This window comes from Martes martes (genome assembly GCF_963455335.1).
Source record: "Martes martes genome assembly, chromosome: 15".
In the NCBI taxonomy this organism is placed as follows: domain Eukaryota; kingdom Metazoa; phylum Chordata; class Mammalia; order Carnivora; family Mustelidae; genus Martes; species Martes martes.
In genome coordinates, this window is record NC_137903.1 from 11,470,755 (window position 1) to 11,485,848 (window position 15,094).

Consider the following 15,094-nt stretch of genomic DNA (forward strand, 5'->3'; position numbering starts at 1 on the left):
TTCAAGCCGATTTTTTTTTTTTTTTTTAAGAGAGAGAGAGAGCATGAGAAGGGAGAAGGTCAGAGGGAGAAGCAGACTCCCCCTGGAGCTGGGAGCCTGATACGGGACTTGATCCTGGATCTCTGGGATCATGACCTGAGCCAAAGGCAGCTGTCCAACCAACTGAGCCACCCAAGCACAGTTTTTGAGCCTGTTCCAATCTCCGACAATACCAGAAGGCTGCGCATAGTAGCAAACATGGGTTGTCCATCAAATACCTTGTTGATTCTACTCTGTAACATCAGAGAATGGGTCATTCACACGAGTAGCCCGGGGGCCCTGGCAGAGGAAGCCAGAAGTCACATCCCCTCACTTTTCCCTTGTGGGTCTCAGGGAGGTAAAAGGCCTTGGTCTGAGTGGGGTGGCCTCAGGTCAGCAGAGGGTAGGGTGCCCAGGGGGTCCTGGAATCCACGTAACTATCCCTCCTCGCCAGGACTCTGGAGGCTGACAGCAGGGGTAGGGCTCCGTGGGATCTCCCGTGTTCTGGGGGCGCAGTCCCCTCTGAACACACTCAGGGTTTTCTCTTAGCTTCTGACCCCACCTAGGCTTCCTCTGCTTATTGGATGAACCGTCCTCCAAGTAAGACCGGCACCTCCAGAGAAAGAGGAAGGAAGGGAGCCTAGCATCAGATGACCTTTGCTCAGGGACTCCCTTGGCTGATAGCAGAGGCAACAAGTGGGTTAAATTTTCAGAAAACTCTATAAGTCTGCTTTCAACCTTTTTATACAATTCACATGTAACTATAAAATCACAACTCACGAATCTGATGATCCTGGGTTTTACTGTAACCAGAGTTCCCTTCCCCCTAGAAAAACAAGTCAAATACTATGCCAGCCTCTTACTTTTCTCATGGCTTCCATGAAGTCATTTTACAAGCACTGAGTAATAAAATCAACCACCTAAACATTAAAAAAATCATTTTATAAGGAAAAAGGGTTATTTGTAACTAAGGTATAAATATATTTTTAGATATTGAAGTTTTTTTTTTTTTAAATACTGGTTTTTTCCCTCTGAACCCCACACCTGAAGAATGTATTATACAGAATAAACACAAATAGTCCCTATTTTGGTTTTGCTATACTATACAGATTTTAAAGTGGCTAGACCTGTTATTAATAGGAGCAGCATTACTGTAACTGTCATTTGCATTCATCAGTGTCATAGTTATTGTGTATTTCTAGTAGAAAAGTCCCTGACACCAATCTGGCTCTCCTACACTTACACATAAGTAAATGACCTCTGTTTGCTTTATTTGGTCTTGCTTTCTTATTAAGACTTTCTCTGTGACGTTGTTGTATTTGACTATAAAATCACAACTCACAAGCACTGCCGGACAGAAGTTGGTAAGTGGGTTCTGCTTTGTCAACCGTTACTCTGCGCGCCCTCGGCAAACCCCGTGCAACGCTCGAGCGCCCTCCATGCTCACGGTCCGCAGGGCTCCCTGTGCCCTCGTGCTCCCGAAGCTGAACAGCATGCTTACCAAAGGTTATCTAGGCCCCAAACATATCTGTCAGCTATAGATGTTACTGCAAACAGATCATGTAACTCATATATTAGTTTTGTATTGCTGAATAAGAAATTATCACACCCTGGCGACTTGGAACAACACGCATGTATCATCTCATGGTTCCTGAGCAGGGCTTCTTTGGGTCCTCTGGCTCCCGTCAAGGTGTTGCTCTCTCCTCTCGGGGCCCCATGGGGGAAGAGCCCATGTCCAAGCTAACCCAGGCTGCAGCTACAGGACTGAGGACCCCAGCTTCCTGCTGGCTCTTGAGCGGAGGCCACCCTGTCCTCTTGGAGACTGCTTCCATGTCCTTGCCAAAGCGGCCTTCTCCAATATGGCCATTTACTTTATCAAGCCAGCAAGGACAATCTCCAGGGCAGGCTGCCTAGCAAGACAGGCCTAAAGAACACAATGTAATCATGGGAATGAAAGCCCATCACCTTTTCTATATTCTATTGGTTAGAAACAAGCCAGAGATCCTGCTCACATCTAAGGGAAAGGGATTATATAAAGGTGTGAACACCAGAAGCAGGGATCATTGGGGGTTGCCTTAAAGTCTGTCCAATACAACTAAATGTTACATAAACCAATGAACTAAAGTTTGTTGTTTACCAAAACAAGCCAAACTGAATAATCTGTGAATACTAGACAAAAGCTACTCAAGAAATTGCTGTCCACTTAAGTGTGGGCAAGGTAAATGTCAAAGATGAAAATAAAATCCAACGGTCTATTCTCAGCTCATTTCTGGGTATCTTTAAATTCTCCCTTTATTAATTAAAGAAACAAAACAAAACAAAACTGGAAATAGCAGCAAATGTGAGTTTATGGGTGAGATTTGTGCAAGATAAAAGAAGCTGAATGCCAATCAACAGACCCAAACTAGGAGTGTAGAGGGGAACCTTGGCTTATTGTGAAAAGACTGGTCAATGGTTATGTATTTTATTCAATTTAAATGTTAAATGTCCATATCATTTTTCATACTTCTTCCCATTAGCATATGTCTTCAGTTAACAGCTCCTCATTGCAGTGGAAGAGGGCTTCCACCTACTTTCCCGCTGGCACGGCCACTTCTAGAAGGCGGTCCAGGAAGTGCAGCATGGACAGGCCACACCAGCTCTAGTTCTAGCTCCTCCTCCTTCTCTTCTGCCTCAAGAAAACACATCAGATTGTAAGAGTGGAGACATATTGTCACATGGGTAATCTTGAGTTTATTCTCATTAATTTTTATGCAATTATTAGCAAATTTGGTAGTTTACTCTTGGAAGCAAACTGGTGGAGACATATCTTACAATGTATAACGAAAACATACTGATGTCTCCTGACAGCTCCATGGTTGAGAACCAGTAATCTAATGGAATGGATTAGATGCATATCCTTCGACATTCCATAGATACTGGTTTTTGTTTACTTCATAAGCTAGGTTTTGAGTGCCAATGATTTCATGAATGCGGTCCCTGACAGGAACCTAGAATTTAACCATTCTGTTCTACCAAGAACAGAGATGAGCTAGAGACAGGATTAAAATTACCTTCTGAGGGTATCTGGGTGGCTCAGTCAGTCAAGCGTCTGCCTTTGGCTCAGGTCATGATCTCAGGGTCTTAGGGGTTGAGCCTCGTGTCGGGCTCCTTGCTCAGCGAGGAGCCTGCTTCTCCCTCTCCCTCTTCTCCCTGCTCCTGCTCTTTCTTGCTCTCTCTCTCTCAAATAAATGAATAAAATCCTTAAAAAAGTTATCTTCTGAAAATTGGGGCACCTAACAAAAATGTACCTACAAAAATGTAGCGAGAAGGCCACTCTATTGCCCTCTGGAGATGAAGCCGGGGAAACAGTTACAGGAGGGGCCAAAGTTCTCATCAGAATGTAATTTTTTATTCCAGTGAAAAGAATAACACACAGCCATCTCAAAGATGTCTTCAACACGTCGTTCTATCCTTAGTTTCCTCTCCTTCAGTAATCACTGACAAAGAGTGAGGAAAAAAACATAATCAGTAAGAGCATGAATGGGTCTGTGTGGGTTGGGTGTGTGTAGGCTAAAAATGACAGGCAGTTGTGGAAAGAGGAAGAGTGGTTGCTGCTGGGAGAAGTGATTAGTGTGTTTTAAGGGGCACACTGACCTCGGACCGTGAATGCCAGTGGCCTGACCCACCCAGCACCCTTCTTCCCAAAGAAACACTTCAACTGTCAGTTAGATTTGGGTCCTTAACACCACAGATCCGGAGAATCGGGGCCAACCGCACGGTAGCACACGGCTTAGTAAAAGGTCTAAGATGTCTCCTCCTCTTCACAACTCCCCTCACCCCTTCCCGAAACCACAATATTTCAGCTGGCCGCACACAGGAAAGGGACGGGGCTAATTACTGTCAGAGCCTCCACTTCAGCGGCCCGAGTCAAAGGAAGCAGAGAGCGAGAGAGATGATGAGCCACATACATACATGTGATCTCTCAGCCCAGAGCAGACCATCTTCAGCGAGAGCGCCCGGGTTCCCAGGGCTCGCTGTTCCTCAGGAAAGGTGGAGACGGAGGGCAGAAGGAGAGCTGAAAATGTAGACCATGCTAAGAAGTATACCTCGAGATGGACAGTTAGTTAAAAATATCAATTACTGAATGTGTCCTATGTCAGGTACAAGTCAGGAATACAAAGGTTTGCAAATACGTTAAATAGTCCCACACTACTATTTGAGTTTCCGATTCGAATTTTTAGTTCATTTTTTTTCTTGCTCGTTTTCAAACTGTGACATCATGATGTTTCTAGCATTCTTAAACTTAGCAGGAATGCTCCGACTTCACGAATACTCTCCAGATTTGCTGTGGGCCGAAATCAAGGCCAGAGACTGCTGGAGTCCTGTGTGTTCAGTCCGAGAAGTGCGTGCTGAGTGAAGGCCCGTGACGGGCTCGCTCTGACGACGAGGCAGGGAGGGCCCTCCCTGTCCGGACTTCACGACAGCTATCCTACTTGGCTGTTCAGCGGCCTGAACTGTTTCCTTCTTGGTTCTTGGCGCTGTTCCAGGTAACTGAAGTGAGTCAACATGAGAGATATTTACTTTTCATTTCAGTCCTTCTAGTAGGGCTTAAGGTCAGGGTCAAACTCCATTAGTGTTCATCAGTATTTGCCTCATTTGGGAGCATTTTCTGTGTCTCCTCTCGGCTGTTCTCTTGCTTCCTATTGCTTCTATTCCTTTTGCTTCTTACGCTTTTTTTGATGATGGGAAAATCTGTTATATTTAGAAGCAGCCACGTGGACATGGCTTAGACAGTCCTCATTCTATTTACACCCAAAGCATCGTAGTCAGGGGCCAGTCAAATGCACACCCTCCTTCCACCAGACCCTCTCACCGTGTTGCCCTTGGCTTCATCAAGGTCACAGGACTCCCTCACTGCTTCTTTGGTCTTGAGGCAGATGGAGAACAACATTGTGGCCACGAGGAACTTGACAAAGGCAGAGTGGTCAGGCTTGTTCCCATTGGGAGAGCTCTTCCAGGCTGTCACGGGGAACTGGGGCTCACAGGAGAGGAGGGTGACATTCAGCTCTTCTTGTGCCTTTTGACAAAGGCCTTTGTCAAAAGGCCTTCTTGGCCTTTTCAATATTTTGTTCTGATTTGGGTTTGGTGAGGGGCAGAGGCCCTTCTTTGCCTTCACTGTAATCTTTATAAAAATCCTATCTGTATCTTTCATAGCCGTTTACTGGTCTGTCAATGAGAGGTGTGGGCACTGCTTTAGCCTGCAAGTGATGTTCAGCTCCTAGAGACTGCTAGGTCGTCATTGAGACTCTCTCGGAGAGAGATATTTTATATATGATTTGCCAATTGATATGATATGATATGATATGATATATATATATATATATGATTTATATATGATATGCCGATGTTAACAGAACCCTTTAGATTACACTTTCAGCTTTTAAATTTCTAGGGTCATCACCTCACTCTTTTTTCAGCCTTCAGACATCTTATGGACACACCACATATTTTACAAAGTTATTGCTAGTCACATAACAACTTCAGACAAATTTCTTAAGTTCTTCCCATGAAATGGTAGTCGGAAAAAAGAGATCTGAATACAAGTAAATGAATATATATTAGACGATTTCTAACTAATAAAAATAAAAGGGTTGTTCAGTATTGCTTCCCAACCTTGACAACCTTTAAAAGTCAACTATTTGTTCCAACATTAAGAGAAGGTAATGCTTTTTAAATGACAGGCTGGGCCACTTTCCCAAGTTTCATCTAGATGGATTACAAGATTAGAGGATTCTTATTTCTTATCAACTAGTACCAATTTTATATTGCTTGAGTCCTTCTCAAGGCCTTGGACAATTCCGAGCTCAAGCTAGTGCTAAATAAACGTACTGTTTGAGATAGCAAATCAAGTAATTTCAGACAAAATATATTAAACATAAAATAGATCGAATGTGAAAACAGTTTGAATTAGAAGTGATGGAAATTAAAATGGGATACCATAATGCATCCACAAGGTTGACAAAAACTAAGAAATCCGATAACATAAGGTGTGGGCAAGAACGCAGAGCAGCAGTCAATCTCACACAGTGTTGGCAGAAGTATAAACCGGTATAAGCACTTTGAAGAGCAACACGACAGTATGAGTAAAGTGGAGGATACGCAGGACCTTCAACCTAGCAATTCCGCTTAGAGAGATACACCCTAACACGTCTGCTCGGAGACATACATCCTTTTACACATCTTCACAGAAAAGATATACACAATAGTGATCAGTGCAGCCCTGCTTCTGTAGCGAAAATGGAAAGCTAACTAACAAGGAGAAAAAAGTGAAACGCATGGACACCAGGGACAGTCTACACATCCACCAGCAAAAAAAACCCCAAACTGTAGCATGTCTATTAGTAAGATAATGGGTAAACTGTGGCATCCTCTCACACTGGTGTGCAGGAACAGTAGCGAATATAAAGGCCCTGGGCTATATAGACCAACACGACTAAAACTTTAAGACAATGTTACTTGAAAAAAGCATGTTGTTGGGGCGCCTGGGTGGCTCAGTGGTTTAAAGCCTCTGCCTTCAGCTCAGGTCATGATCTCAGGGTCCTGGTATCGAGCCCTGCATCGGGCTCTCTGCTCAGCAGGGAGCCTGCTTCCCCCTCTCTCTCTGCCTGCTTCTCTGCCTACTTGTGATCTCTCTCTCTCCGTCAAATAAATAAATAAAATCTTTAAAAAAAAAAAAAAAGCATGTTGTAGAAAGACAAGAGGTTTAAAAATAAATAATATGTAGTGTTTTACATATAGAAACACAGACTGTGAAAAATGTTTTAAGTTTGAATGAGAATAAGAAAGATTGAATTCAGAATAGTAGTCACTTCCAGGTAGGAAAATACAGGAATAGAACCCAGAAATAACACCTAAGGCTTCAGGTGTATCTGTAATATTTTATTTCTTAAAAAAAAAAAAAATAGAAACGAAACAGTTTAATCTAACAAATGCCGTAAGAAAGCAACTTTTTTTTAGAATGGGGAAGACATTTTGAAGTCCCTATCCAAAAATTATAAATAGCCCAGTTTACTATGTCAACAAACTGCCCAAATTAGAAAAAAATAAGAGTATGACTCTCCAAATAACAAAATGACAATATAGCCAGAGGAGGGGCGCCTGGATGGTGTACCTGGTTAACCAGCTGACTCTTGGTTTTGGCTCAGGTCATGTTCTCAGGGGCCTGGGATCGAGCCCCACATCAGGCTCCACGTCTAGTGTTCACACACACTCTCATAAATAAATCAATCTTTAAAAAAATAAAACAGCCAGATGGTTTAGTTTAACACTCAAAGGTGATTTAGATTTCTAACAACCCCACTTCCAGAGAAAATCCTTCCATGTCTACACATCAGTAAATCTTATGTAGTTTCTTGAGAATATAGAAAGAAACATATGCTTTTTTTTTTTTTTTTAAGATTTTACTTTATTTTTTTTGACAGACAGGGATCACAAGTAGGCAGAGAGGCAGGCAGAGAGAGAGGGAGGAAGCAGGCTCCCCGCCGAGCAGAGAGCCTGATGCAGGGCTCGATCCCAGGACCCTGGGATCATGTTCTGAGCGGAAGGCAGAGGCTTTAACCCACTGAGCCACCCAGGCGCCCGGAGACATATGCTTTTATAGTTAACAAAGGCCAAGCAATTAGAATAGAAATGTTAAGAGTCAAAGACAGAATACACACACCAAGAACTGTTAAGAAACAAAACTACTACCAAGAGTTAAACAAATAAAAACTAAAGCAACTCTTTATGAGTGCTTAATTTTAAGGAGTGCAGAGAGATTTAACATTCTTGTGGAGACAGCAAAGGTTTCCCTGCAGAAATGACTCTAGGAATGAAATGTAAGGAATGAAGAATACGGATGAATTAAGTACAGGGGGTGGTGTGCCTTGGGCAGAGGGTGGGGTGCAGAGTGGGCTAGGAGCAGATGAAAGTACTGAGGCTGGAAGAGCATGGGGCAGGGCAGAGACCGTGGGGAGCTGGTGCACCATGAGGCAGAAGAGGAAGGTGGGGCCTTGTACACCTTGTTAATGAATTTGATTTCCAGACGACCAACAATGGAATGCCATCTAGAAGTTTAAATGAAGGTATTTTGTATTCTTGATGACTTTTTAACAGTGTGTGTGGGTGTGTGTGCGTGTGCATGGATGGGTGCGGAGGGACGCAAAGTGGATGCAGAAAGACCAGCTGGAAGGCTACTGGGACAGTCCACAGGAGAGACGACAGGAACTTTGTCTACAGCGGTCATGATGGGAAAAGATAAAAGCAGATGTTCTCAAGAGACATGGAGGACAAAATCTGCACAATTCAAGGACAGACTAGAGGGTAAGAATAAGGAAGAGTGAGGAGTCAAGGATTGTTCTGGGCTTCTGGCTCGCGCCAGTTGACGACTGTCATTCACTGAGAGAGGATGCTGGAAGAGCACCAGGCGGGCGAGGAACTGAGTAAGCAGGGCAGAGACCGGGAGTTCAGTTTTGGACGTGATAAGTTTGGGCTATCCTTGAGAAATTAAAGCAAATTTAGGGGAGGTCTTAGTTTGAGGTATAAATGTGTGACTCTACCTACCGTTGAGACAGCCCAGGAAGAGAATACAGAAGGAAAAGAGGACCAAACTTTGTGGGATTCTAATATCGAGGCCAACAAAAAAGGCAACAACTCTACATAAAAGAAACGTAAAAGGAGGGACCAAAAAGCAGAAGAAAATATATGGAGAAATACGATCTTTCTTTCAATAAATTCTTATTAGATTAAGAATTAATTAATGAACACAAATATCTGGCTCAATGGCACTTAGCTTGAACCATAAAAGAGTTTCCATTCCAAGTTGTTGTTTTTTTTATTTTTTATTTCTACTGAACTAAAAAAAAATCCGAAGTCATGATCCTGCAGATTGGAGAAAGGAATCAGCTTCAGACGATGTGTCAGTGACATTCAGATTGATTACTTGACAAAGATATTTCTCCCTGAAGATTACGTACAGCTCTCAGACAGGGTCTAGTCTAGGCTGCTAATCTTATCACACTGAAAAGTTGGAAGACCGGAAGTTTCAAGTGGAAGGATGATAGCAAGAGGATTCTTAATATACTGTTTGGATATGCTTGTTCTGGAAGGTTATCTTTCATATTTGGATGTAGCATTTGTGTGTTAGACATGCCCAATGATAGGTCATTGAGACTTCTGTCCAATAACTAAAGAGGGCCAACAAGGGTTAGAAAAGTCAAATTTTTGGTCAGTGGACTACTTGAAACCACTTTGTTGCTGTTGTTGTTGTTCTCAGAAAATCTGGTTATTTTACATTCAACATATTTCTAGCTAGACATTAACATTTTTGGTATCACCTTTTAAAGGAAACTTGTTTGAACACCTTCTCCCTCAAAATCCATCATATTTCTGTTTGAAAGACACACTTCCCACCAATTCTTCACACTGTACACTAAAGAGACATCTTTTAATAGCCATGATTTCATTATAACCTGTTTTCAATATTTCCTTCAAAGCCAAATCAAAATCAGAGGTGTGTTGCTAACCACTAATTTCATGGCAAATGAAATACTGAGTGACTGGGCATTAGGTATAATCTTATTTATTCACAGGGCAGTATCATTTCTTGTAGGATTTCCGCCCTCATATATACTCTCCAAAAAAAAAAGGCTCTCCTGGTGTTTCATCTTTACTAATTCGAAGGCAACTTTTGCAGTCTACAACCTAGCTCATAAAATGCTAACTCTTATCACTTGGATTTTCACCAACCCACAAAAGAACTGGTCAAGACTTTTCCTTCAAATGGCCCACATATGTTAAAAGAACAATAAAGTGAAATATGTTATAAGCATGCACATGTGACAATAACTGGTATTTCAACATATGTCCAACAGAGATATCTGCTAAGGAATACTGCCTAAGAGCCTCTTTTGCTTTCTCCTTGATAAAAATATATATCAATAATTATATGATTGCTTTTACAAGTTTGGTTTCTTGATAATTTACTAACAGAAATTTAATTCTGAATATTGCTTCCATGGTGCTGTCCTCCTCTCTAGCCGTAGTGACTGTGGTAAAAGTTGTTTTGCAGATGCTCTGGAAGAATTAACTAGCTTACCAGAGAGGTTGCTGGGCTTTATCTGAAAACTCACTGAAGTTTAAATGGCTTAGGTCACCATTTGACAACATTTTACACAACAGATAATGTGCCAGACACTAGGAGTAAACGGATTCTTCACTTAATACGTCTAACTCTCAGATGTCAGTTACTGAAAATTGATTGTACATTCCCTGCTTGTACAAAACCACTGTCCTACAGAGATTCACAGTTTATGTCCTTGTAATGCTGTAGCCTTCTTTATTATTTAAGGACATAATTCTTTTTTTTTTAAGATTTTATTTATTTATTTGACAGATGACAAGTAGGCAGAGAGGCAGGCAGAGAGAGAGGAGGAAGCAGGCTCCCTGCTGAGCAGAGAGCCCGATGCGGGGCTCGATCCCAGGACCCTGAGATCATGACCTGAGCCAAAGGCAGAGGCTTTAACCCACTGAGCCACCCAAGCGCCCTAAGGACAAAATTCTGAGTCATGACAGTGGCATCTCCATTCTCATTTCAGGCTTTACTACTCAGCAAATCACTTCAGAAACACTGAGCTGTCTTTTTGTGAGTTGGGACTATAATGCAACATTGTAAAACAACAGAAAATACAAATTAATAAACAAGACAGAAAGATCGATAAAACGCACCCCTGTGGCTACCAGCTGAGAAAGGCAAACACAGGCTCTGTCCTCCGTGTATAAACTAATGTGTCCAAGTGTAAAAAACTTAGTGGACTTTCCAAGAAAATGATAATTAATCTTACATTTCGAGCACGTGAGCTATCAACAAAATTGCTTCATTGTTTTGCTTTTCTTCCAATGTTATTAGGCTACTTAAAAGATCCCCAGGAATCACTAGTATAGTTCATAAACCCTACTCCAAAAAATACTAATTAAAATATCAGGTGAGACTCATGGTCCAAAGAGGAAGGGGTAAACACAGCACCGAACTCAAATAATGTTTAAATGATGAAAACCTTCTAAACGGGATCCCACTAACTCAAAGTATGGTATACAAATAATATGAGCATACTACGTGAGAAACGTTGAAGCCAAAGATGCTTGACAATTCCAAAGACCAAACTGTTTTTGAGAGCTTTGCATTTTAGAAGTTTTGAACAGTTGCAGTATCAAATTTAGGTTACTTTGTCTATCACTGATGTAATTAGCAAAGGAAAGTACTATTTCCTATTAATGTTACACAGAGAAGAGAACATAAAGGATGGGAATCAGTTTAAATTCAGATCAGGTCCAGAATAAGATTTAACTAAACACTTTTGGAAATGAGATTAAAATGAATCCTTATTTCAAATATATGTGTTATCATTATCTGGCTTTTAATAAGCACACCTATGACACAGACAACATGTTTTGCTATTTCTTACCTATAGGACTTCACTGTCAATGCTAAGGAAAACAAACAAATTACTTCTCATTCCATTATTTCTTTTTTATATATAAAAAAGACTGGGAGATTCTACTGGCCAAATGTTGAATGTTCTACAATGCATGGAACTAACCAAGGCTTGTCTGTTTGTTTTCAAAACTCTCAACTGATAGCAAATCTATGAGCATAAATGAAAATTATTTCAAAAATAATGACAAATACACAGTGTACAGACTACATTCAGCGAATGTCTATCTTTCCTTGGATTTTATTTTCATAGATTAAAGAAAACAAAATTGCCATCATTCTTTATATACCTATTTGGAAAAGCAACACTTCATCAGCAAGATTAGCACCATTACAACAGAAATTACTTGTCATCAAGTACATTTTTTAGTTAATCGGATAAATAAAGCAATATCCAGCTTCACGTCTGCGTGTTTCAACAAGTGCAACTGTGGTTCTACAGTTCTCTCTGGGCCCCTTTGGGAAAGACTGAGCGGGAGTCATATTACTGGGCATCCAACTTGCAAAACAGGCCTCAATCACTTAACGTCACTTAAGATCACTTGGTTTACCAGAGTAACTCACAGATCAATCCAGGAAGAGTGGAGAAGCCAGATGGGGGACGGACGGGGCCACTGAGCACACTTAAGCACTTTCTGCATTTTTAAAAGATTCCTGGCAGAGTGGTGGCAAATTCTGCCCCACTGCGACTCCAGCCCAGGAAAAAAGGATCTTTGGGTAACTCATCTGCCCAGAGAGGATGCCTTTTTGTAACTCATTCAACTGCATCATAATTAGCTAACAGACTGGTGCTAGACGTTTCTCCCAGAAGACATCCATAAGGTATACCATCCCACAGAGAAAAAAAGCAAACATTTCTTTCTCCCTGATCAGAACTATCAAGGCTATGAAAGTTAAATTTAAAAGGAATCTCAGTAAGTAGTAAAAAGACAGATCTCTGAGTAGAAGTATATAAAATAAACTGAGTTATCTGGCACTGAGCCAAGCGGGAAAGCCTTGATCTCATAGAGCCAAATTTTTAATCTAATGTTAAAATCACTGTAGGTATAGTTAACACACCATACTAAAAAGGTCTTACATTAAGATTTGAACTGTTTTAGGAACTTGTTATTTGTCACATTTTCACATGTGACCATGATTCTATTACATTCTAATAAAAATCACCATGTATACTAATTCACCATATACAAACTTAACACATATGGCATAAGTGTTAAAATATTTGCTTCATTCTTAATGTACTAAAATGTGTATCTGAGAAACTTTTCCCACATAAGTAATGAGCAACCTGAAAGAGCTTTCCTAGGTTTCATCAGGGCAATCTCCACCCTAACTTCTTTCTTTTCCTCCCCTTGCTCTTTTTCATTTGCACTCTTTGAAGAAATGTTCAGATTTTTTACTCTAAGTTAGCTGAGTGCCTAGTTCCTGTGGAAGAAGGAAGGAAAGGAAGCAATAAAAGGAATAAATAGAAAAAAATAAAATAAAAAGTAAGTGAATAAAAAGAATGAAAAGATAAATGAGTAAAATAAAATAAAATAAAAAGTGAAGCAATAAAAGGAAACCGTCTATGGGCAATATTAACTATAAATAGATTTTTAAACAAAATAGAATCCTGAGTGTTTCAAAATATTTCTTACAAAGTTCTGTTCTATTGAATTAAAAGACATAAATTCCTTTCATATGGTGTATGCATTTGAGTTGTAGACACTTCTCAAACTATCCGATAAATGTAATTGAAATATCATTAAATATAAATATTATGTTTTATACCATGTCTTTTCTTCAGATATTGATGACACGTAGTATTTTACCTAATAGGAAATTTAGGATAATTGACTTTACAGAATATCATATATTAATAAACCCATATTCTAATTACTTACTATTAAAATAATTAAATACCTTTTGTAGACTGGTAGGATTTAGCTGAGTTTTGTCTATTATTTTCACAGCAACCTGAAAAAGAGAATCATTAAACTATATATTTGAGAATATGTATTTTGATGGATTAAAAACTTATAAAGCAAAAATCTTTCATCTCATTCCTAACTAGATGTAATCTGGTTGTATTTGGTGCTCACATCACTAGCTATCTTCTGGTGCATTCCATCGACTTATGTCTTTAGCATACAGGACTCTGAGTCAATAAAATGACACCTTTCATGTTTCTTCCAAGTCTCCCCTTTAAAGTAAAAATCATTTGTATCTTAATCTTTTACTTACGATCTTAGTAAGTTACAGTTATCAGAAGGGAGGAGCTTATAAGCTTTCGGTAGGTTCAGTACCATGTGAACAAGATGATTAGAGAAATCAAACACCCAAGTTCGCTTATAGCAGCAAACTGACCAACGGGATCAAGTCTAAGTCTCCGCCTAACAAAGCCCGTGTCTCAGCAGTTCCTGGAGCCAGAAAGGGCAGAGGACTAAAATGAACCGTAAGTGACAATAATATTATGTACAGAGCAAAAGAAAAACTTACTAAGAACAAATTATGACTGAGATCTTCATAATGTCCTAACTGGATCCAGGAAACATTAAGTACTATTAACTTGTTTAGTCTTTACTATACAAATTATTAAATATTAGTAATAATTATTAAATACACAAATTTTTGCTAGCTACACACACATCTTTTAAAACACATGGGATTTTAGAAATCCAGTTCCCTTATTACCTGAGAAAAACATCTGTCTTTAACCACAAGTGCAATGTGGTCTCTAAAGAGATAAAAATTAGTGGGTGACTTCATACACATTGATACCTACTTTACCGTAAGCAGTAATTAAGGAGAACTTAACCCTGGCCCTGTTCCTAGGGCCGGGGAACAAAGGCAGCCAGAAATGCTTATAGAAACCATATGAAGAAGACAGACGTCTGAGGAAGGCTTAACCGAAGTGTGCCTGATTTATGAGATGCTGCACACAGGGATGAGTCTTTTCTGAACCTTCAAACACCAACTTTTTGTGCCACAACATAGCTGTCCCTGGATGTGCCAGTCACACATATCTCAGTGTTTACCAGCTTTCAAATGTCATTTATTCCCAGCATCAGCTACAGGAAGGCTTTGTAACAAGACTCTGGAGAAGTCCAAATAAATATTAAAAGGCATCAGGAAAACTTACCTCTCTACCAGTTAGAACATGTCTTGCCAATTTCACTTTGGCAAAATTTCCCTTCCCTATTGTTTTTTGTAAACGATAATTTCCAATGTGAGGCTGTTCGTCTGTTGCTGACGTAATGGAGTTTCTACACCGAGGGATGTTCTGTCTGCTACTTGATTTGGTAGGCGGGATATGCGGTTCAGTGTATCCATCCACGGATGTATGCTAAGGAAAAGGTTACAAGATTTCATTGTTAATGAAATTATATTTTAAAAAGGACAGTTAGAAAGACTACAAACAATTTTCATTAATAATTCAACTTCAGTGAAAATACGTTGCACTACATCTATTTATAATTTCTACTTGACTTTAGCTTGCTTTGCCAGAGGGAATATAACTATTTAAAATGAAATGTTCTGCACAACTTTAGTCATATGTTTTCTTTTTTTCAGAGAGAGAGTGCG

General features: G+C 40.1%; 1 protein-coding gene across 3 annotated transcripts in view; it reads right to left on the reverse strand.

Annotated features, from left to right (window-relative positions):
- MARK1 (microtubule affinity regulating kinase 1) overlaps positions 1-15,094 on the reverse strand; it is a gene marked incomplete at its 5' end in the record, with an annotated part of 116,616 nt that overhangs the window by 56,506 nt on the left and 45,016 nt on the right. For all 3 annotated transcript variants that reach the window (XM_080824421.1, XM_080824420.1, XM_080824419.1), the window contains 2 exons: positions 13,433-13,486; positions 14,652-14,855. In XM_080824421.1, the coding sequence (XP_080680547.1) occupies positions 13,433-13,486; positions 14,652-14,855 (258 nt within the window). The remainder of the gene's footprint in view (positions 1-13,432; positions 13,487-14,651; positions 14,856-15,094) is intronic.